The following is a 25,533-nucleotide window of genomic DNA, read 5'->3' on the forward strand; positions in this document are numbered from 1 at the left end:
ACTCTATTCCTTAAAACCTCCAGTGTTGGGGCAACCTCAATTTCTGAAGGCAAGTTGCTAAATGAATTATTGTATGTCGAGGACCACCTATAAAGAATTTGCTTCAGATGATACATATTATCTGTGCGATAGTTTAAGGCTTAAAATTTAGCAATGGGCATCAACTTTTCTTCCTTTAGATTAGAAAGAAGCAGTTCTATCGATTCCAAAAATATAAGCACTTTTTTTGCTCCTCTCCAGGGTGTATTTCAGAACCACAAAATTTGTCAGCTAATTGTGAAGGATATTCTGTATCTTACTTACACAGCTATTTTAGCATGGTGGACTTCCTATTTCCATTGTCTCTCATTCCTGGTGCCTGCAGGTTTGACATCAGTCTGTTGAACGAATCGAAGCAGTTTTGAAAAGCATAAAAAAAATGGGGTGTTGAGGTGCTGTTATTGGGAGTGTGAAATTTGTTAGCCCAAACTTCTTTATAATTATAGGTAGTCCTGGACTTATTTATTATTTATTTATGTATTTATTTGATTTTTTAATGTTGCCCTTCTCCTTAGACTCAGGGCGGCTTACAACATGTTAGCAATAGCACTTTTTAACAGAGCTAGCATATTGCCCCCACAATCCGGGTCCTCATTTTACCCACCTGGGAATGATGGAAGACTGAGTCAACCTTGAGCCAGTGATGAGATTTGAACTGCTGACCTACAGTCAGCTTCAGTGGCTGCAGTATAGCACTCTACCTACTGTGCCACCCCGGCTCACTTACAACCACAATTGCCCTCGATATTTCCATTGCTAAGCAAGGCAGTGTTATGTCCCATTTTATGACCTTCTTTCCTACAGTTAAGTCAATTACTATAGTTGTTAAGTGAATCATTCGTTCATTAAGCAAATCTGGATTCTCCCATTGACTTGCTTGTCAGATGCCAACTGGTAAGGTTGCAAATGGTGATTACCTTACCCCAGGAGAGTGCAACCGTCATAAGTACATTCCAGTGTCCAAAATTTGATCACATGGCCATGGGGATGCTGAAAAGTGTGGAAATTGGTCGTAAGTCACTTTTTTCAGTGCAATTGTGACTTCGAACAGTCACTAAATGATTGGCACATAGGTCAAGGACTATCTAATTATGACTGCCTTGCTGGCAGATTAATAGTCACAGCGACACTTCAGATCAAGTAGAATTCGGATCACACGGATGTGCAAGAGTTCTTTAACTTTATTTTGATGATTAAAGTCAGAGAAGGCAACAAATTATGGGGAACAGCAGTCGCCAAATCACAATAGAGAAAATTCTGAGCTGGTATTTATGGCTGCACAAATAAAACATAATAGGTACACCCATGGTGAAATCCTTGCATTCATTTTGTTTGTTTGTTTGTTTTGTTACGTACATGCATCAACTACTCGGTTACTAAAGTCGTATTTCCTGCAGTCGAGTTTAGAGCGGTTTACTTTAACTTTGTATCTGTGTGTTGTGTTTGAAGCTGAAGTAGTCATTGACAGGAAGGACATAGTAGCAGATGATTTTATGGGCTATGCTTAGGTGGTGTTTAAGACGACGTAGTTCTAAGCTTTCTAAACCTAGGATTGTAAGACTAGTTGCGTAGGGTATTCTGTTGCGAGTGGAGGAGTGGAGGGCTCTTCCTGTAAAGTATCTCTGGACATTTCCTAGAGTCTTTATGTCCGAAATGTGGTGTGGGTTCTAGACGGATGAGCTGTATTCAAGGATTGTTTTGGCGAAAGTTTTGTATGCTCTGGTTAGTAGTGTGAGATTGCTGGAGCAGAAGCTATGTAAGATTAGGTTAACAACTCTTGAAGCTTTTTTGGCGATGTTGTTGCAGTGGACTTTGGTTCTTAGGTCATTTGCAGTGATTCACTGAGTATAACAAACCCAAGAGTTTCTGGGGTAATTGGCCAACAAATACAGCTGTAGGATATAAACTGGAGAAGGCTGGAATAAAGATAGTCCTCAACTTACAACTGGTAAAATATGTTTTATAACACTTTTTCATACCGTTGCAGCATTCCCATGGTTATGACCAACATTTGGGCACTTGGCAACTGGCACATATTTATTGTATGTTGCAATGTCGCGGGACATGGAATCATCATCTGTAGCCTTCCCAGCAAGATTTTGGTCAAGCAAAGTCAATGGGGGCAAAAGCCAGATTCGTTTAATGACCACATGATCCACTTAGCAACTACAATGATTCCCCTAACTGTGGCAAAAAGGTCATAAAATGGGGCAAAAATCACTTAACAATTGTCTTTCTCAGCAATGGAAATATTTGGCTGAACTGTAAGTTTTGGATAACCTGTACTTGATTAGAATATTGGATCACGACTGAAGAGAATAGCAATGAAAAATAGTCAATGCTTTGCAGCTTCCCAATAAATTTTCCCTGCAATGAGATTTTATACACTGCTCAAAAAAATAAAGGGAACACTTAAACAACACAATATAACTCCAAGTAAATCAAACTTATGTGAAATCAAACTGTCCACTTAGGAAGCAACACTGACTGACAATCAATTTTACATGCTGTTGTGCACATTCAACTTTGCACAGAACCAAGTATTCAATGAGAATATTTCATTCATTCAGATCTAGGATGTGTTCTTTGAGCGTTCCCTTTATTTTTTTGAGCAGTATATTTTATGTTTATTTTCAGAGTGCTTGAGAAATTTTGTATTTCTTTCTATTGCGTTTTTCTGAGCTTATTTCACTGCTGGAAGAGTGAAGGGTTTATTAAAGGGATAATTTCAATGACTGATCTTTTAAACCACATTAAAATATCCCTAAATGCTATGCTTTCCAAATTGAGAAAGCCCGATGGGAATAATTCCTCTCAAAACCTTTTTCCCATGGGATTTAAGCAGAGGAAGCTAGAAAAACAGCTTGAAAGAAAATCTCTGCCTGCAGATTTGTTGGCCATCTTATCATTAAAAAAGAGTAAGAATACGCTAATGAAAGAACTTGTACTGGAATTCCCTATAAGAAAATTCGGTGCAAATTCCCTATCAATTTCAATAAAGCATTGGATTGTTTTTTAAATTTCCTTTTAATGATAATAATAATAATAATAATAATAATAATAATAATAATGTTTATTAATTTTTCCAAATTTTTAAAAGAAAACAACATTTCAATAATTTCATACAAATTTAAACTCGCTATCTTGTATATGTTACATTTCTTATATCAGCGCTTTATAGAGGAATATATTATATTATATATTTCTATATTCCTTTTGATATATCCTTTCACATTTTATTCCTGTCTTTACTTTTGTTGCCCATCCAATTGTACCAATTTTTCCAAATTTCATAATACTCTGAATTGTTTTTTAAATTCCTTTTATTACCCTGGTTAATACACCAAAGGCTTCCCTAGAAGTAGTTTTGTATTTTATATTTTTCTGGCAAGTGATAACACAACTTCACTCTGGAATAAAGATAGTCCTTGACTTATGACCACAAAGGAGCCCCAAATCTCTGCTCCCGAGTGAGACATTTGTTAAGTGATTTCTGCCTCATTTTACACAGTTGTTAAGTGAATCCTTTGCAATTAGTAACACGGTTGTTAAGTGAATCTGGCTTCCTCATTCACTCTACTTGACAGAAAGTCGCAAAAGGGAATCAAAAAAGGAGCCAAGACTTCAACCGTCATAAATATGAACCCGTTGCCAAGCATCTGAATTTTGATCACATGACCATGGGGGCGCTGCAAATGCGAATAATGGTCCCGAGTCACTTTTTTTCAAAGCCATTGTAACTTTGAATGGTCACTAAACTGTTGTAAGTCAAGGACAAGCTATAAAGCAGGGATCCACCCAATATCGTGCACTAAAACCCCTTTGCATTGCAAGGCTGCGCTGGTTCTCTTTTCTGAATAAGCGCCTCTGTATTGAAGCCTGGATGTCCTAGAAGGTATAAATATAACAATGCAAGGAACAAAATGTTCCTCTTTCCCACTTTCTCTCTTTTTTTAAGTTCCTAATTTTAGAAGCACTTTCATTAAGTTTGCATAGTAAGAATAAATGCACCACATTGAAAAGTAAGGTGTTGACCCCAATGGCTGATCTTTTGCCATAGGACAGTGTTGGGGCACTGTTTTGACACCATCTGTCAAAACAGGAGTGCACACGCAAACACACGCATGATGGACAGCAGAAGAGAAGCTGGTTTCTGACGACAGCCACCTGGTCATCCAGTCTCTGGCACATATGTGCACAGGAAGGCCAGTTGACTGGCGCACATGCATGCGCCAGAACCCGGAAGAGTATTAATGAAGTGCCTCCCAACCCACCACTGAGAACAAGCCAGCACAGGCCTCCTCCCGCCTCCTCTGCCAAGGGAGCATGCCTGCTTCCTGGCCGTTGAGTCTATTATTATTATTATTATTATTATTATTATTATTATTATTATTATTATTATTATGTCAATACAACACAGCAAACGAGATCACTATGCTGGATTTTGTATTTCATCACCAGTCGGGCTCTTCCCAAGCACCTAGGACTGCGTGATGTAGCGGCGAATTATGTGTGCCGATCCCAGTAAAGCAGCCTTTTGCAATTGACAGATGGAGATTTTGTCAATTCTGATGGTTGACAAAATCTCCATCTGTCAATTGCAAAAGGCCGCTTATTATTATTATTATTATTATTATTATTATTATTATCATCATCATCATTATTATTATCATTAATTAATTAATTAAATGTATATGCCGCTTCTCTCCAAAGACTCAGAGTGGCTCACAGCATATAAAAACAGTATACATTGAGATATAATAATTAAAATTAAAATTAAAATTAAGAATTACATTTAAAAACTAAAAGGCCTATTAACATGCACACATACCCATTATACATTCATTGGCCAGGGCGTAGAATCTAATGACCCCAGGCAGGGCAGCACAGATGAGTCTTTAGGCTCTTATGGAAGGCGAGGAGGGTGGGGGCAGTGCGAATCTCTAGGGGGAGTTGATTCCAGAAGGCTGGGGCCCCCACAGAGAAGGCTTTTCCCTTAAGCCCCACCAAGTGACATTGTCTAGAAGGCCGACCCTGTGGGACCTAACTGGTCACTGGGATTCGTGCGGCATCCTAAGTGCCAGTGTCTGGCATTATCCCAGTGCCAGAAGTGGGGGAGGGTTTCATCTAGCATCCCAGCTGCAAATAGCAGTGTGACAGAAGCTATGCAGCCCTGCTGCCCCGAGAGAGCAGCTGGGGCAGCCCTGCTTGTTCTTGGCGGCTGCTGTCCCCCCCCCTGCCGCTGTTGCTCTCCATGGTGGAGGAGCTTCACAGGAGATACAGAATAAGTTCTCTGCTGCTTGTGGCCAGGATTCTGGAGGAGAACCGCCCCTCCCCCTCGCCCGCTCTCAAGAACAAGCAGCGCTGCCCCTGCTGCTCTCTTGGGGAGGTGGGTCTTCGCAGGAGATGAGACCACCGGGATCCCATCTCTGCTTCTTTGGGCATGTGAGCTGTTCTTTGTGTATCCATGTGCACCAGAAACCAGAAGACCAGGTGGCCGACGCAAATGCCGGGAACCAGAAGAACATCTTCCCATGGCACACATGCACATGGGCCTGCTGGCCGATGTGCCAGAACCCAGAAGAGCAATGGGCGATGGTTCCATGTGCCTGGAGAGATGGCTCTGCATGCCACTTGTAGGATGAGTGGTGCAGGTCTATCATCACGGCCATAGGCCAAGGCGGTAGGCACCCTAAAATAACTTGTGAGGGACTAAGAAGGGTTCAGTGGAAGAGCTTTTGGGCTACAATTTGGGCAGAGTGTGAACCATGGTCCAGGCAGCCCTCAATTTACGACCACAATTGAGCCCAATATATCTATGGTTAAGTGAGATATTTTCTAAGTGAATTTTCCCTCGTTTATGACCTTTCTTGATATGGTTGTTAAATGATTCACTGCGGTTGTTAAGTTAGGTTGTTATATGAGTCTGGCTCCCCTATTGACTTGTCAGAAGGTCACAAAAAGTGACCATGTGACCTTAGGATACTACAACCATCTGAATTTTGATCATAGGGATGTTGCAAGGGTAGTAACTTCGAACAATGATCACAGGTTCACATTTTTTGTGTGTGCAACTTTGAACAGTCATAAAATCAGCTATTGAAAGTCAAGAAGTAGCTGTATGGCACTTTTCCCCCTGTGAAAAGGGGAATGGAGTTCTGGCAGAGGTGTGCATAATTTTCTCACCTAGAGTAAGAAAGCATCTAATGTATAATGTCTCTCTCCAAAGATTGATTACATTCAGATTTGTGACATTGTTTGAAACTTGCCTTTTAACTCTGCTCATTAGCCTAAATTGTTTTCAAAATAAATTGCATAGAGTACAATGATCTGGACTCCATCCTTCAAAAGCTGTGCCTCATTACGCAGCTTGGTGCTAAGATGGTTCAGTCTCTTTCATAGCTTCAGAAGTTTCCTTTATTACCGTTGGTCTGTTCATAATCTCTGTTTCTCTATACAGCTAGTCCTGGACTTACATAATGGACCTTACAATTAGAATAGAATAGAATAGAATAGAATTTTTATTGGCCAAGTGTGATTGGACACACAAGGAATTTGTCTTGGTGCATATGCTCTCAACGTACATAAAATAAAATATACATTTGTCAAGAATCATGTGATACAACACTTAATGATTGTCATAGGGGTCAAATAAGCAATGAAGAAGCAATATTAATAAAAATCTTAGGATATACGCAACAAGTTACAGTCATACAGTCAACATGGGAGGAAAAGGGTGATAGGAATGATGAGAAAAACTAGTAGAATAGAAGTGCAGATTTAGTAGAAAGTCTGACAGTTTTGAGGGAATTATTTGTTTAGTAGAGTGATGGCGTTCGGGAAAAAACTGTTCTTGTGTCTAGTTGTCTTGGTGTGCAGTACTCTGTAGTGACGTTTTGAGGGTAGAAGTTGAAACAATTTGTGTCCAGGATGCGAGGGGTCAGTAAATATTTTACCCACCCTCTTTTTGGCTCGTGCAGTATACAGGTCCTCAATGGAAGGCAGATTGGCAGCAATTGTTTTTTCTGCAATTCTGATTCTCCTCTGAAGTCTGTGTTGGTCCTGTTGGGTTGCAGCACCAAACCAGACAGTTATAGAGGTGCAGATGACAGACTCAATTATTCCTCTGTAGAACTGAATCAGCAGCTCCTTGGGCAGTTGGTTGTCAATTATGCTGGTCCTTAAGTGGGTCATTACGTGGCCATGCCTGATCTTTTTTGCAGCGCCATTAAGGCCACGTCTTTACTGGGAAGGAGATACCGTGGTGGGGATTTGAGCCAGAAAAAACAATTTGCCAGGGCCAACTTGCCATGGGACACTGTGGAACAAGAGTTACATTAATATCAAAGAAATGGTGGAATAGAACAGTGATGGCGAACCTTTTTTCCTTTAGTGCCGAAAGAGCATGTTTGAGTGCGATTATGCATGCCCAAGTGCCCACACGCATAATTCAGTGCCTGGGGAGGGCAAAAACAGCTTCCCCCGCCCCATGGAGGACATCTGGAGGCCCTCTGGAGGCCGGAAACGGCTTGTTTCCCAACTTCTGGTGGGAGTGGGCCCAGTAGGCTCGTGTTTCACTCTTCCCAAGCTCCAAAGGCTTCCCTGGAGACGGGGGAGGGTAAAAAGCCCTCCCCACCCCCAAGAGGCTCTCTGGAAGCCAAAAACACCCTCCCAGAGCCTCTGTGTGAACCACAAATCACCTGGCTGGCACACACATGCACGTTGGAGCTGAGCTAGAACAATGGCTCATCTTGCTCCGTGCCATAGGTTCACCATCACTGGGCTAGAATCATTAAAGAAAGAAGGGTGCCAAAGGAGACACAGAATGAAATATGAATGACAAAGCTTAAAATGTTTTTTTTTTAAATTACAAGTAATTAAACTGAATGGTTAAATTGTCCCATGGAGAGTGGTCCCCTTCTGCTGTCAAGATCCCCCCTAGCCTCTCAGGCATCCCGCCTTCCATTTAATGCTTTTACGCAGTCGCTTAGTAATTTTATTTTTATTTTTTAGCTATTTATTTAGCCAAGAGTGTATATGATTACAGACAAAGTATAAACATAATTGTGAATATGTAAGAAGTACAAGCATGGTTTTGGGTACTTGTAACTGGAATTTAGATTACTAAATATTAGATTTGTTATTATGCATTGTTTACCATTATTGTGAGCCGCTCCGAGTCTACGGAAAGGGGCGGCATATAAATGCAATAAATCTAATCTAATCTAATCTACATGATATTTTGCGAATACATGAGGACCAGTAGCAGGTTCCTACTGATATGGATGAGGTTGCCACAACAGTAGTAAAACCGGAGCTGTACGTGCAGTTTTGGGTCTCTGGTGTGTGTGCGCGTCCCAGTAGTATTTTACTTCTGCGCATGCGCAGGAAGCAAAATCATGCGAGGGGATGCACGTGTGTGCAAGATTTCAGCGATTTCTTTGCCTCCGCGCATGCATAGAAGCAAAAAAAATCCCCTCAATTGCATACGTGCACACATGCACAGAAGCAGAATCTCACCGGGCCATGCACACATGCCAGTGACAAGAAGTTGTGTGCGCAGGGCACCAATAGCGGCAGTAGCAGCAACCCTGCCAGATGGGTAAATTAGGACAAGGATGGTAGGTCCACTGCAGTAATGGGCTCCTACGGGTACGGTCAGGTACGCAGAACCAGTAGAAGCATTTTGATTGGTTTTCTTTTTTCCCCTTGTGGGCTCTGGGTATGTTTTTCCTATCGCAGTAAATGAGGTTGAATGTGTATAATTTTAGAAGAGCTGTGTGTGTGTACATACAGTTTATATAGTAGATAATGTATATTTTTGTGTGCCTGTGCGCAATATGTATGTACGCATATGGCATATACAGCATAGTCCTTGGAGAGGGGCAGCATAAAATAAAATAAATGAATGAGTGAGTGAGTGAGTGAGTGAGTGAGTGAGTGAGTGAGTGAGTGAATGAATGAATAAACAAACAAACAAACAAACAAACAAACACATACATACATACATACATAAAATTAAATAGTACATTTTGGATGTTCAGTAAATAGGGAAATTGTATCTCTTTGAGGCAAGGAGAGGCCAGGCACCCTAACCCAAACGTCAAATTGGCCACCTTTAAGCCAGTCACATGACCTTTAAGCCACCCTCGTCACATGATCATCAAGCCCCTCCCACCCGGTCACATGGCCAGCAAGCCACACCCACAAAATAAGCCATGCCAGAATTACAGTCATTGAGTAAGTCATTGGGCTCTTGTTTTAATGATCGCGATGATTTATTATACTGTTATTCTGGGTTTATTGTTGGTCACATGTTGAGAACTACTTGTATTAGAAGTCTGAGTCTCGTATTTGTTGTGAAACTTTAATCCATTGTATTTCAGAGAATAGGAAAGAGACTGCTCAACATAATCCTCAACCTTCAACAATTCATTTAACAATCATTTGAAGTTATAACAGCACTGAAAAAACTGACTTGTGACTACCTTTCCCACAACCATTAAAGCATCCCTGTGATCACCAATTCAGATATCTATTTATGACAGTTGCATTGTCCTGGGGTTATGTGAACCCTTTTTGCAACCTTCTGACAAGTTAACAACCATAGATATTATTGCTCTACAGGTAGTCCTTGATTTACGACTACAATTGAGCCTCAAATTTCTGTTGCTAATTGAGGCATTTATTAAACGAGTTCTGCCCCATTTTATGACCTTTCTATGCCACGGCTGTTAAAGAAAACACTGCAGTTGGTCTATTAAGAACCATGTTACTAACTGAACAACTGCAGTGTTTCGTTTAACAGCTGTGGCATATAAAGGTCATAAAATGGGGCAGAACTCGTTTAATAAATGCCTCACTTAGCAACAGAAATTTGAGGCTCAATAGTGGTCGTAAACCAAGCACTACCTGTACAGCATTAATATCTAAAGGGCAAGAATTGACTTCAACCAGATCGTTAACATTATTGAATAATGACTATAAGTTGCTGGCTATAAGTTATTTTCAGCTGGTAGACTGAAAATAATTTTACAAGAGTTTATTCATGAGGATCAGTGTGGATTTTCGCCTAAAAGACAGTTAAAGAACAATATTAAAACTGCTCTAATATTTCTCATAATGAAAAGCAAGCCACATTGATTTTCTTAGATGCCAAGAAGGCCTTCGACAATTTGAGCTGTTAAGCTGTGATAACTGTGATTTTTTTGAGATAATTTTGTAAAATGGGTAAGATCAATTTACACTTCACAGAAAGCAGAAGTAATTGTTCATGGACATCTAGCAAAAACCTGTAAGATATTTTTAAAAAAGAACAAAACAGAGACACCCACTGTCTCCTCTCTTGTTTTGTTTTGGTTCCTGAAATACTGAGTAGAGAATATCGCCTTCCGCAAAGCTGTAAAGTCCTGGCTGTTCCAGCAGGCCTGGGACCATTGATGACTGTGACATCAGGCCACCAATGATGAATATGTGTGTTTTAATGGGGTTTTGTTAATGAAATGTTTTATGCTGTTTTAGAAATAGTTTTTATCTGTTGGAAGCCGCCCAGAGTCCTTTGGGAGTTGAGCACCGAATGAATGAATGAATGAATGAATGAATGAATGAATGAATGAATGAATGAACAAGTGAATGAATGAATGAATGAATGAATGAACAAGTGAATGAATGAATGAATGAATAAATAAATAAATAACATAATGAGAGGATTTGACTGCTAGATCTGTAGGTCAGCGGTTGAAATCTCACCACCGGCTCAAGGTTCACTCTGCCTTCCATCCTTCCGAGGTGGGTAAAATGAGGACCCGGATTGTTGGGGGCAATATACTGGCTCGGTTATTTACATTATAGTATTACAAAGATTGAAAGTAGACAAAATTATGGGTTTTTTAAAGCATTATAAATAGAATGGTGCGCAAATGATGCAGATGTAAGCACTAAAATGTATAAACTTTTATTAAAATTTGAAATAGAAGAACAAAAGAAAGTATGTTAACCCAGATTAAAATTTTAATTATATAGAACAATGGGAAATATGTGGTTTAAATGATTATAATTTACTCTATGTTATAACCCCAAATAATTTTTTGATAAAATTATATTCCATTGCTATATGTTGCTAGAGAAATTGTCTGGAATGTATAATGGCCCATCAAAATTGTGTAGGAAATGTGAGTAACAAGAAGAGACATTTTTTGTGTTCCAATTCTGGGGTTGATGGACAACCAATTATTAAAAAGTTATGTAACTTTGCTTTTCTACAAGGCAACTGCAGCAAAATTATTGTATAAATCAACAGAAAAATTCAGCACTATTCACAATAGAATAATTGGTAAAGATGATGGAAGTTGCTGAGATGGCTAAATTGATTTATTTGATCGGAGAAAAGTCAATATCTATTTTTATTTTGACTGGAAATCCCTTATAATATAGACTTTTTGTATGAAACAGAAAAAAATGAACTTGTTATGTATGGTTTTAGACAAGATGGATTACAGATAGAAGAGAGCGAGGTTATATAGATTGTTGCTAATCTACCACCACAATTGAGCCCAAAATTTCTGTTGCTGAATGAGACAGTTGTTAAGTGAGTTCTGCCTCATTTTACGACCTTTCTTGCACTGGTTGTTAGGGAATCCCTGCAGTTCATAGCTTAGTCACACGGTTGTTAAGTGAATCTGGCTTCCCCATTGACTTTGCTTGTCAGACGTTTGCTAAAGGTGATCACATGACCCTGGGAACTCTGTGACTGTCATAAACATGAGTCAATTGCCAAAGGTCTGGGTTTTGATCATGTGCCCATGCGGGTGCTGCAACGGCCACAGGCCTAAGTCACTTTTTTCTAGTGATGTTGTAACTTCTAATGGTCCCTCCCCTTATAAGTTTCATCCATGGATGGAAGTTAAAAATAATTAAAGCACATGAATATTTTTTTGAAGTGAAGTAAAAGAATAAGAAAATAGAGGGTAGACACTCAGATGATGAAAAATAAAAGAAAAGAAATGGTGGCAGCACTAGATGCTAATGTTACACAAATTTAAAATAGTTCATGTTTTATATCATTTTATATGGGAAAACTATTTTCATTAGGTAATCAGTTTAAATGTTAGAATGAGGGGAATTTCTCTCTCTCTCTCTCTCTCTCTGTAAATAATGAAGAATATGGGATTTATAGAATGTTAGATATTGAGAATATATTTGGGGGGAGGGTTGGCTTTGCTTTTGTTCTTAAATTTTAGTACAGTAATACCTCATGATACGAACTTAATTGGTGCAAGGAGGAGGTTCGTAAGATGAAAGGTTCGTAAGACGAAACATTGTTTCCCATAGGAAACAATGTAAAGTCAATTAATCCGTGCAACCAAAAAAACCCCCGCAAAAAAACGGCTTTCGGCGACTGCTGGGAAGCCGCGCGGCTGTTTTAAAAGGTGACAGCCGGCCTGGGGGGCTTCCCAGCACCCCCACGAACCCAGGTTCGGGGGGGTGCTGGGAAGCCCCCCAGGCCGGCTGCGACCTTTTAAAACAGCCGCGCGGCTTCCCAGCTGTCTCCTGAAGCCGAACGCCAAAGCCGAACTTCCGCGTTTGGCTTTGGGAGACAGCTGGGAAGCCGCGTGGCTGTTTTAAAAGGTGACAGCCTGGCTGGAGGGCTTCCCAGCAACCTCCCGAATCGAACCCGGGGTTCAGAAAAATTTTGCCTCTTCTTACGAACTTTGTTCGAGTTACGAACCGGCGTTCGGGAGGCTTCTGGGAAGCCCCGCCGCCCAGCTGTCACCTTTTAAAACAGCCGCGCAGCTTCCCAGCAGTCTCCGAACGCCAGTTCGTAACTCGAAAAAAGTTCGTAAGAAGAGGCAAAATTTTTCTGAACCCCAGGTTCGTATCACGAGTTGTTCGTAAGACGAGGGGTTCGTATCTTGAGGTACCACTGTATTTTTTAACTAGTTTAAATGTTGGAGAGATGGAGGTATGGGAGGGGAAAGGGAGAGTAGAAAGAAACCCCTTAAAGCACATAAATGATATGGAAATTTGGCATATGTATACAGTTGGATATTGGTATTGTGGTGTTTTTTTATGACATGTTTTATCTTAAGGTGGAGAAAAATAAAAAATGTTATACCCCACCCCCCCAAAATAAATACTTGTAAATTGAGGACTACCTGTATTCACCCAAATATAACAACAGAATGCCAGGGGAAAATTCAGATAATACTTCTTAATAAAACTTGATGTAAACTGCTCTAAACTCAACTGCAGGAAATACAACTTTAGTAACCGAGTAGTGATGCATGGAACTCACTATCAGACTCTATTTATTTTATTTTTATTTATTTATTTATTCATTTGTCCAACACACAAATACATAGGAAGAAAAATAGACATGTGATAATATAAAAGAGGGTGAAAGTGAACTTTGAGGAGAGGATATATGAAAGGAAGAGAATATATATGATAAGTGAGAGAAAGGAAAGACAATTGGACAGGGAACGAAAGGCCCACCAGTGCACTTATGTACGCCCCTTACTGGCCTCTTAGGAACCTGGAGAGGTCAATCGTGGAGAGTCTAAGGGAGAAGTGTTGGGGGTTAGGGGTTGACACAATTGAGTCCGGTAATGAGTTCCACGCTTCGATAACTCGATTGTTGAAATCATATTTTTTACAGTCAAGTTTGGAGCGGTTTGTATTAAGTTTGAATCTGTTGCGTGCTCTGGTGTTGTTGCAATTGAAGCTGAAGTAGTCATTGACCGGTAGGATGTTGCAGCATATGATTTTGTGGGCAATACTCAAATCGTGTTTTAGGCGCCGTAGTTCTAGGCTTTCTAGGCCCAGGATTGTTAGTCTATTTTCGTAGGATATTCTGTTTCGAGGGGAGGAGTGAAGGGCTCTTCTGGTGAAATATCTTTGGACATTTTCAAGGGTGTTGATATCTGAGATGTGGTATGGGTTCCAGACAGATGAGTAGTAGTCTAGGATGGGTCTGGCAAAAGTTTTGTAGGCTCTTGTGAGTAGAGTGAGATTGCCTGAGCAGAAGCTGCGTAGGATCAGGTTAACAACTCTAGAGGCTTTTTTGGCGATGTTGTTGCAGTGGGCTTTAGCACTTAGGTCTGTAGTATCATCATCCCCTAACCCCAAAAACTTTACCCTTAGACTATCCACTGTTGACCTCTCCTGATTCCTAAGAGGTGTGCATAAGTTCACCAGAATGCCTTCCATCCTCTGTCCTAACATTAGTTTTTAAAAATGTTTTACTAGCACTGTATCATGCATATGAATATTATTATATCTTTACATATCCCCAATATGTACTTGACAAAACAAATAGATCAAAAATAAATAAATAAGTTTTGTTGCCTTTCAGGTGCTGAACCTCTTTCTTGCCTTACTGCTGAGCTCATTCAGTGCTGACAATCTTTCTGCGCCAGACGAGGACGGGGAGATGAACAACCTGCAGCTGGCCTTTGCCCGCATCAACCGGGGGCTGAAGTACCTCAAGAGCGCCATGTGGAGTTTCTGCTGCAGGGTCCTTCGGCAGCCAAAGGCCACGGCTGAAAAGAAAGCCATGATGAAGCTCGTGGCCCAGAACCAACCCGTCATGCACAACTGCGTCAACAACCACACGGCCAACGAGTTTGTCAAAGACGAGCAGAACCAGAAGGAGAACCACACCAGCAACGCCAGAGCTGCCATCTTCAGAGCGGGGCACCAGCTGTCTGACGACCACAACAATGACTTTATGATCAACCCAAACATGTCCATTTGTGTCCCCATTGCGATGGGAGAGTCGGACATTGAAGATGACGAGCAAAGCACATTCACAGAAACGGACCAGGTAAGTTTCTCCTTAAACCGGTGCTTCTCAATTATTTTCTGTTAAGCCCCCCCCCCCAAAAAAAGAAGTAAACATTTCGTCGTCCCCCTCCCCCAACTCTCCACCAGGACAATTTTTTGCAATATTCAGCATGTTTTTGCTGGAAAAATCTCAAGCAGCTTATCAGTGTGACTGGGGTGTAATGTGTTTAATTTAAGTGACGCCTTAATTTATTTAATTTAAGTGACACCTTAATTTATTCGTCCAACATTTTTAGACACAGTAAACATCCTGGTCTTTCCTCGTCTCCCACCATAGTCACAGTGAAGCCAAATGCTATATATACTTTGTCCTATTTCCTCGTCTTAGCTTTCAGGAGACTTAACGTTTGTCTCATTGTCTCCGTCTCTCTCCTCCTTTCTTTTCATAGCTGTTAAATATTTTTCCACGATGTCTCTTAAATGTTTATTATCTCCATTTCATATCCTCCTGCACTGTGCTGTGTGCTATTGTTTGGTGGAAAAAAACCTCTAATCCCTGCAGCAAAAAAAAAGGATGTTCCCTGGGGTCACGTGCCCCCCGGCATTGCTCCATGCCCCCCCAGTGGCTCCTCCAGCGAAACCGATGCACCTTTAGAGAAGGCGTGAGAAAGAGGTACATGGTGCAGAACAGCCTTCTCCAAACATGGTTTGGAATTGAAGCCATTGTGGTTCCAACACACATGGAATTTATAACAGTTTGAAAAGGACTATCCAGTTGTTCATACAATGGATAGCATGGGACAAAGGTATTTTGCAGTCTGTTGGGTTTGCCGAGCGGATGCAGACAGTGATGTTGTTCTGGAGAAATTGATGATAGCCAACCCAGAATTCATATAGGATCTCAGCTTGTGTGCAAATTGTGTCACGCTCATTGCCTATGTGAGTGAGTGGCACCCGTTTTGCAGACTCGAGATCCTGGAGTGGAGACGATATTAGAACCATCCAAAATTGAGACACAAACCGCAACACTGTTGCTTTAATTGTTCCGGGTATTTGTAGATGTTAATGCCAAAACTGGAATATCCTTCTGTGATAAATTCCTCTTTTCTGTATTACAGTATCAAGCTTTCCCTTTTATAATAGCACAATGGTTGCCATGGTGTTCTCCAAGGACACAAGGATGCAACTAGATTAATTTATCAGTTAGTTAGTTCTTCTCTACAAGGAATCCTGACAACTGTAGCTCATTGTGTACCAGTCTGAAAATTCTAGGGTCCTTGATTGGAACTCGTGAAAGTTAAAAAGATATAGTGGTCCTGATACAATCTGACAAAATAGCTTTTTAAAAATTGCCTTATGGTGGTCGTTAAGGGCTTTACAAGTGGAAACGGACTTTAATTCACCATTTGATGTTGTATTCTTTTGGGAGGAAGCTGTGAGTTGGATATTGATAGCTTGTGAACAGTTTATGCAAGTTGTAAAACACAAGAAAGCTCCTGAGTATCAAATCTGAAAGATTTTTTTTTTGTTTGCATTGTTGAGATTTAACCACTGTGAAATACTCACTGCTGACTGAAATGTTGCTTGGGGAAGACATGCAGGTAGTAGCTGATTCAGGAAGCATAAATTCAAAAAGACAAGGGAACAAATGTGTTTCTTATCTCCGTGTGCTTTAGATATCCTGAGAAATAGTAGATGGGGACTTATACAACAAAATAGGATTCTAATATGCATCGTCTCTGTCTCCCTTCTCTCTTTCTCCCTCTCCATAGTCCCTCTCTCTCTTCTTTCTGTCTTTCCCTCCCTCCCTCTCTTTCTCTGTCTCTCTTTCTCTCCCTCTTTTTTCTCCTCTCCCTTTCCATAGTCTCTCTCTCTGTATCCATAGACTCTCTCTCTTTCTCTCTCTCTCTATCATTTCTTTCTCTCTCCATAGACTGTCTCTCCCTCCCTCCTTCCCCCTCTCTCACTTTCCATAGGCTCGTTCTCTCTCTCTCTCTCTCTCTGTCTCTCTCTCTCTCTTTCTATCATTGCGATAATTACTGTAGAGAGAGGGGACAATTAAAATCCTTGTGATTTTGGAGAATTCCCTGTGAATGTTCCTTTGCAGAAAGAATTGAGAACTCCATCAGGCTCCACCTGATTATTCTGAATACTCTAGGCGTTGTGAAAAATGAGGGCAGAGTCCCTCCTAATGGTCCTGAAGCCTGAACAAATATCCAATATAACTACCTCTAGAATTTTTCTTATTGCCAAGGCTTTGTATCTCGTCTTAAAAGCAAGTTGGGAAAATTGGAACAGTGCAGTATCTAAGCAATCTCTGAGCTGTCTTTGCTTAGTTCCTTTTGATTTTACTTCCATTTGAGTTTCTTATTCTTCTTTTATCTGATAAGCTACTGAGGGTTTGCAGATACTGTACCTGCAATAATGCCACACTCATACCTTTCTTGGTATCTCTGCAACATAACAAGTGAAAGCATAATTTCTAATTGCACCAAATATTTCTATTTTCATATCTGATTCCTTCATCTTGCCCCAAGTCTCTTAGAGTTTATTAGTCCCAAACCAGTGGGTGGGTTTCTACCAGTGTGGACCATTTCTATAGAAATAATAATAATAATAATAATAATAATAATAATAATAATAATCCCACTTTACTGGGATCGGCAACCATAATTCGCCGCTACATCACGCAGTCCTAGGTGCTTGGGAAGCGCCCGACTGGTGATGAAATACGAAATCCAGCATAGTGATCTCGTTTGCTGTGTTGCATTGACATAATAATAATAATAATAATAATAATAATAATAATAATAATAATAATAATAATAATAATCCCGCTTTACTGGGATTGGCAACCATAATTCGCCGCTACATCACGCAGTCCTAGGTGCTTGGGAAGCGCTCGACTGGTGATGAAATACGAAATCCAGCATAGTGATCTCGTTTGCTGTGTTGCATTGACATAATAATAATAACAACAACAACAACAACAGAGATGGAAGGGACCTTGGAGGTCTTCTAGTCCAACTCCCTGCTTAGACAGGAAACCCTATACTACTTCAGACAGATGGTTATCCAACATCTGCTTAAAAACTTCCAGTGTTGGGGCATTCACAATTTCTGGAGGCACGCTGTTCCATTTATCAACCGTTCTGACTGTCAGGAAATTTCTCCTTAGTTCTAAGTTGCTTCTCTCCTTGTTTACTTTCTATCCATTGCTTCTTGTTCTACCCTCAGATGCTTTGGAGAATAGATTGAGTCCCTCTTCTTTGTGGCAGCCCCTGAGATATTGGAAGACTGCTATCCTGTCTCCCCTGGTCCTTCTTTTCATTATACTAGCCATGCCCAGTTCTTGCAGCCGTTCTTCCTATGTTTTATCTATCTATCTATCTATCTATCTATCTATCTATCTATCTATCTATCTATCTATCTATCTATCCATCCATCCATCTATCATCTATCTATGCGAAAATCACTCTTGTAGAACCATGAAATCTCAAGAACCGTAAATCCTACAAACTTGAAATTTAGCATGTATGTTCCTCTTGGCTTCTAGGTGCTCACTAGGAAAGGATTTTTCAAAATGATCATCAGATAATTAGTATATCTTATATTATTATTATTATTATTAACACATTCTGATGCTAAGGAGTGCGATTCCCCCTCCCCACCTGGAAAGAACTCTGTTCCAACTGTCACTTGGGCGTGGCCGGTGCGTGCTTCATCTGGCCTGTGTGCTGGAAGTTTGGAGAAGATCAATGGGGCCAGCTAGACTGAGGGAGTGAAGGGTATAAAATAGAAGATGACTCTGTGGGGCAAGCCTGAGGAGAGAAGGGAACAAACCCGATCACATAGTTTCATAGCGGAGCATGGATATTCAGCTACTTCCAAATAAACACTTCTGATAACGAATTACAGTGTTCCCTCGCTTTTCGCGTGGGGTGCATTCCGAGACCGCCCGCAAAAGTTGAATTTCCGCGAAGTAGAGATACGGAAGTACCGTAAATAACACTATTTTTGGCTATGAACAGTATCACAAGCCTTCGCTTAACACTTTAAACCCCTAAATTGCAATTTCCCATTCCCTTAGCAACCATTCAGATTATTACTCACCATGTTTATTTATTATAGTTCATTAAAAAAATGTTTATTAAAAAGTTTGGCGATGACATATGACATCATCGGGTGGGAAAAACCATGGTATAGGGAAAAAACCCGCAAAGTATTTTTTAATTAATTTTTTTGAAAAACCGTGGTATAGACTTTCCGCAAAGTTCGAACCCGCGAAAATCGAGGGAACACTGTACTGTCTTCTTTGAAATATCCACTACTGTTCACTTTTCTGACAAAGCTTTAAGGAGATCTTGGAAAGGCAATTCTGTATCTGTGGTTTCACTTCTCGGGCAGAATTTATGAATTGGTTCAAGGGCTGACTTGCATTTTGACTATTAAGAGTCCTTTTAATTATTCTTCCATTTTGTTTCCTTTGTAGTTGATTCTAGGAATTTGAACATGTTTAGCAAAGCTTTTGTTTTGCCTTGGATCATCATTGGCCTCATGTTGTTGCACATTGACTGCTAAAACAATATCATCTTTGAATTAATTAATACTCCTTTTCCTAACCTTTGCCAGTGGATTCTGTTGGTGTTTCTGCATAAAAGCATTCTAATAGCTTGATTGCTCATAGTTGGGCTGCTTTGTTATGTTTTGTATGGTTCCATTAGCATATTTACTTACGTTGAGATCTTGGTTGAGATCTTGGCAGCAAGGAAAAAGCCATCATACCATAACCACAGAAACAAAGAGAAGTATTATCGCAATTGATTGCTGAACCAAGTTTGTTTTTTGTTTATTATTTATCTTATTCTCTATTAGTTTGGAGGTTTTTAGAGTGGCTGACAGTACAATACTCCATTAACACATAAAGCAAAAAAAAAAAAAAAAGTAAAAGGAACAATACCAGCCCTTTCTTGTCTAAAAGGAAAATATAACATCATATCAAAAGAAAAGACCCTGGGTTTAAAAATAAAGCTTTATACATGTCACCAGAAGGGAGAGCAAATAAAGCATGGTGTGAATTTACTTTGGGAGAGCATGCTGAAATAGAATGGTCAGCAACCTCACTTTGGAAGGTAGCAAAAATCATAAAGGGCTTTCCCAAGATGATCCTAATTTATTTATTTATTTATTGGATTTGTATGCCGCCCCTCTCCGGAGACTCGGGGCGGCTAACAGCAATAATAAAACAGCATATAATAATAACCCAATACTAAAAACAGTTAAAAACCCATTATTATAAAAACCAAACATACATACAGACATACCATGCATAAAATTGTAAAGGCCTAGGGGGAAAGAGTATCTCAATTCCCCCATGCCTGGTGGCAGAGGTGGGTTTTAAGCAGCTTACGAAAGGCAAGGAGGGTGGAGGCAATTCTAATCTCTGGGGGGAGTTGGTTCCAGAGGGCTGGGGCCACCACAGAGAAGGCTCTTCCCCTGGATCCCGCCAAGCAACATTGTTTAGTTGACGGGACCTGGAGAAGACCCACTCTGTGGGACCTAACTGGTCGCTGGGATTTGTGCAGCAGAAGGAATGTCCAGGTAGGTTAGCAGAAGGAAATACATTAGGTACCTCAAAGTTAAACTTTTTAGACATGATCTCTTAGGAATTGGGTGAGGTCAACAGTGGACAGTCTAAGGGTAAAGTTTTTGGGGTTTGGTGATGAAACCACAGAGTTAGATAGTGAGTTCCAGGTATTAACTCCTCAGTTGCTGAAGTTGTATTTTCTACAGTCAAGTTTGGGGCGGTTCATTTTGACTTTGTATCTGTTGTGTGCTCGTGTATTGTTGTGGTTGAAACTGGAGTAGTTGTTGACAGGTAGGAGGTTATAGCAGATGATTTTATGAGCTTTGCTTAGCTGGTGCTGAAGGCGACGTAGTTCTAAGCCCAAAATTTCCATTGCTAACCAAGGCAGTTACTAAATGTGTTTTGCACCATTTTTGACCTTTCTTGCCATAGTTGTTAAGTGAATCATTATTATTTTTATTATTTATTGGACTTATATGCCGCCTCTCTCCAAGAACTTGGGGTGGCTTACAGCATATAAAACAACAATACAAATTCTGAAATCCAATATTAAACTAAAATTAGCAATCTAAAAACCCAATTCAATTTAAAAAGCAGTCATTTCTAACAGACCAAACATTCATCCCATTTAACATACATTCATTCATAGGTAGAGGCTGATGACTAATGTCCCCAGGCCTATCAGCACAAGTGCGTCTTCAGACTCTGGTGGAAGGCAGGGGGGGGGGCAGTATGAATCTCGGGGGGTGGGGAGCTGATTCCAGAGGGCCAGACACAACCACAGCCCACAGGCCGCACGTTTGACACCCTTGGATTAGATGTAGGGAGATACAATTTTAGCCTGCTTTTAACTATGGAAGATCCCCGAATGACTTTGGACCAGTCCCGCTCACTCAGAGCAGTATTGATGAAATTATGGAGCTCATATGTGTCTTTTAATCTCCCTTTCTTCCCCATCTAAGTGTTGTTACCATTGGAAGAGACTATTTCTAGCTCAGGATTGAACTGTAAGTCCTTGGTGCTCTGTGAACTTTGTGGTTTTCTTGCAGATATTTCATTATCTAACATAGAAACATAGAAACATAGAAGTCTGACGGCAGAAAAAGACCCCATGGTCCATCTAGTCTGCCCTTATACTATTTTCTGTATTTTATCTTAGGATGGATATATGTTTATTCCAGGCATGTTTAAATTCAATTACTGTGGATTTATCTACCACGTCTGCTGGAAGTTTGTTCCAGGGATCTACTACTCTTTCATTGAAATAATATTTTCTCACGTTGCTTTTGATCTTTCCCCCAACTAACTTCAGATTATGCCCCCTTGTTCTTGTGTTTATTTTCCTATTAAAAACACTTCCCTCCTACTTATCTAATAGGTAATATTAGTAGTAGAAGGGATTGGGGTTTTTAAAAAGAGAGAGAAAAACCCACTCCCTTACAGCACTGATAGTGTTACTTATTTGATATACTTATAGTGAGATGTGTTGTTGTTAGGAAAATAGACAAAGGGGCCACTTTGTAGAGTAAATCCAATGAAAAAAAATAACACCTAAAATGTAGAGCCCAGTGCCTCGTCTGGAAGTATACACATCTTCCTGTAAAAATATTTTTTAAATGGATACATGAATAAATAATATATTTTAGTATTAGATGGCTTTCTAAAACACTTCATCAAATTGCCTTCTGTTAGTGGATATGTCATAAGACTGGACACCCCTCGGGTGTGAGTTACTTTATCATTGAACACATCCTTGCCCCAGCCAGCTACTTTGTGAAAGCTCCCAAAATTTTCCTTCACTGTTCATGACATATAATCCCAAAGAAGTTAACAATCACTCAGAATTTGGAGGTATGCTAGAGAGAATACTGAAAGCCTAAAACCAAGAAATACTTTAAAATAAAGACATCTTCCTGTTTATTTTTCATAATTTGGCAACCACACTACAGTTCGTTATTGATTTCATGTCCAAGTAGAATTTGTTGCTGTTCACCTGAGAAATTCCACGTTTCTTAATGATTGTTCCTATTGGGCATCTCTCCGAAGGAAAAACTAGAATTCTGGGCCGTTTTTACCTGAGAGACCCATAAAGAGGTATTGTTGCTGATGTAAATTAGAATGAGTGAAATAAATTCAGGTACAGATGACATAAAGACCAGAGGGGGGAAAAGACACATTTTCTATAAATACAAGAATTCACCTTATAATAACATTGTTTGCCAATATGTTTAACATATTATACTGGGAGAACTGAGAACATCCATCCATCTATCCATTCATTCATTCAATTTCTGTAGCTGTCCAATTCAACCAAGTCACTCTGGGGAACTTACAATTCTAACATTGAGAAACAATTAAAGCACTTAAAAATAAAACAGAGGGAACATCCCAAAAATAAATATAAACAGCATCTGAGGCAATTAATTAGTTAACAGTAAAGCCAAGAAACAGGGCCCTTAGCAAATTCTGAACCCCAGGCACAGATACAGACGGGCAGGTTTTTAAAGCCTTGTGAAAGGCCAGAAGGAATTGGGGCCATTCTGACCTCTGAGGGGAGAATACTCCTTCTGGTAGGGGCTACGCTAGATAGAGAAAGCCAGATTCATTTAACCGTGTTATTCATTTAACAACTGTAGTGATTCACTTAACAGCTGTGGCAAGAAAGGTCATAAAATGGGGCAAAACTTTATTATTTACTTACTTACTTACTTACTTACTTACTTACTTACTTACTTACTTACTTACTTACTTACTTATTTTATTTATTCAATTTTTATGCCGCCCTTCTCCTTAGACTCAGGGCGGTAGCAGTAGCACTTTTTAACAGAGCAAGGCTATTGCCCCCACAATCCGGGTCCTCATTTGACCCACCTCGGAAGGATGGAAGGCTGAGTCAACCTTGAGCCGGTGATGAGATTTGAACCACTGACCTGCAGATCTACAGTCAGTTTCAGTGGCCTGCAGTACAGTACTCTACCTGCTGCGCCACCCCGGCTCTAAACTCACTTACCAACTGTCTTGCTTGGCAGTGGAAATTTGGACCTCAGTTGTGGTTGTAATTCAAGGAGTACTTGAAGAGATGTTACATGTGCCACTGGCATTATTTACTACCACTGCACCTGCATTTTGGTCCAGCTGAAGTTTTAGAACACTCTTCAAGGGCAGCCCCATATACACTGTGGTGCAGTAATCTAAGTGAAAGGTTACAAGGCATTTATCAACTTGATGTGGCATGTGTAATATAGGCACAATCCTAAAGCTATTTTAAGAATGTTGTGCATTTAGGGATGACCAAGGTTCTTTGTCAAAAGCTACAGATATAACTTATAATATCACTTTATAATAAGCCCATACTTGGAATATTGCATCCAGTTTTATTTGCTATGATACAAAAAACTTTTGGGACTCTTAGAAAGTGCAGAGAAGCACAATAAAATTGATTAGGAGACAGGATGCTAAAGCATATGGTATGAAGAGTTGCAGGAATTTGGGTCTTTCTAGATTAATGAAAGAAGGATTGGGGGCGACATGATAGCAGTCTTCCAATGTTTGAGAGACACAAAGAAAAGGGGGTCAGCCTATTCTCCAAAGTACCAGAAGGCAGGAGAAGTAGCAACAGATGGAAACTAATCAAGGAGAGAAGCAACCTAAGATTAAGGAGAAACAGAGAAACATAGAAGACTGACGGCAGAAAAAGACCTCATGGTCCATCTAGTCTGCCCTTATACTATTTTCTGTATTTTTATCTTAGGATGGATCTATGTTTATCCCAGGCATGTTTAAATTCAGTTACTGTGGATTTACCAACCACGTCTGCTGGAAGTTTGTTCCAAGGATCTACTACTCTTTCAGTAAAATAATATTTTCTCACGTTGCTTTTGATCTTTCCCCCAACTAACTTCAGATTGTGTCCCCTTGTTCTTGTGTTCACTTTCCTATTAAAGACACTTCCCTCCTGGACCTTATTTAACCCTTTGACATATTTAAATGTTTCGATCATGTTCCCCCCTTTTCCTTCTGTCCTCCAGACTGAAGGAAAAGGGGAAAGATAAACTTCCTGACAGTGAGAACAATTAATCACTGGAACGACTTGCCTTCATAAGTTGTGGTGGTCCAACATGGAGATTTGAAAGAAGAGACTGGACAATTGTTTGACTGAAATGGTATACAGGATTTCCTGCCTGATCATAAAGGTTAGACTAGAAGGCCTTGCAGGTCCCTTCAAACTCTGTTATTCTGTTCTGAGTTCAAAAGAGCCTGGTGTCTAAAAGATACCCCAGTGTTGGTTTCTTCTTACTCAGCTGGCGTCTCGATAGGTGGCACAACAGAACCATTGCCAGTATTAGTCTTGACCGGCAGATGAAGCAGACTGTGAATTATCCATATGGAAAGAAATGCCCGAGATCTTCAAGCAGTTATCTCTGGATTATTTATAGGCTTGAATGAATTGTGCCTTCAAGAATGTTAACATAAGGCTGCTAGCCAAACATGATTCCCATAATGTTCATAGTGAACTCACAGAATGCCAGTACGTACAATTATTCCACCATGACAGAATGTGGCTGGTATGTGCATCACGGTCACTTAGGTAGAGCTGAAATGGGGACGAGCTTATGCACAAGTATTCCAGCTATGATGGCATTCCTGTGGCCCATTTCACAATTTGAGAGCAGAGAACACTTTACATGGGGCCAAACCTAAGTGACTAACATAGCTCCCTCTATTACAAACTGATTGAAAATAAGGACGTAGTTCCTGGCACTGCTCTGAATTGCTTTAGGACAAGGCTACGTGCCAAATCAAATTTGTTTGTAATGACTACAAGCCAATTTGGATTGAGGACAAAACCTTTCTTCTCCATGGCAGTGGAGATAACATCCAGGAATGGGGTTGACCTCGTCCGCTTAGCTGATTGGACTAAGTCTGTCAGAACTGTGAAGACACGTCTCTGTTGCTAAACTTTCCCAGCTTTTGACTCAATCCCTCGACAGACGTGTCAAGGAGTTTATCCCTCAAAGAACATTCCTAGATGCATTTAATTCTGTGGACTTTGTTTCTTCTTCACAGTGAGTGGTTTCACAAATTTGTGAGTTTTTCAACTGACTGACTCCTGAAAATCCAGT

General features: G+C 40.2%; 1 protein-coding gene across 2 annotated transcripts in view; it reads left to right on the forward strand.

The window, feature by feature from the left end:
* Positions 1 to 25,533, forward strand: part of LOC139154386 (sodium channel protein type 5 subunit alpha-like) — a 408,716-nt gene that overhangs the window by 228,695 nt on the left and 154,488 nt on the right. For both annotated transcript variants that reach the window (XM_070728917.1, XM_070728916.1), the window contains exon 15: positions 14,393 to 14,863. In XM_070728917.1, the coding sequence (XP_070585018.1) occupies positions 14,393 to 14,863 (471 nt within the window). The remainder of the gene's footprint in view (positions 1 to 14,392; positions 14,864 to 25,533) is intronic.

This window comes from Erythrolamprus reginae, chromosome Z, assembly GCF_031021105.1.
Source record: "Erythrolamprus reginae isolate rEryReg1 chromosome Z, rEryReg1.hap1, whole genome shotgun sequence".
Lineage (NCBI taxonomy): Eukaryota > Metazoa > Chordata > Lepidosauria > Squamata > Dipsadidae > Erythrolamprus > Erythrolamprus reginae.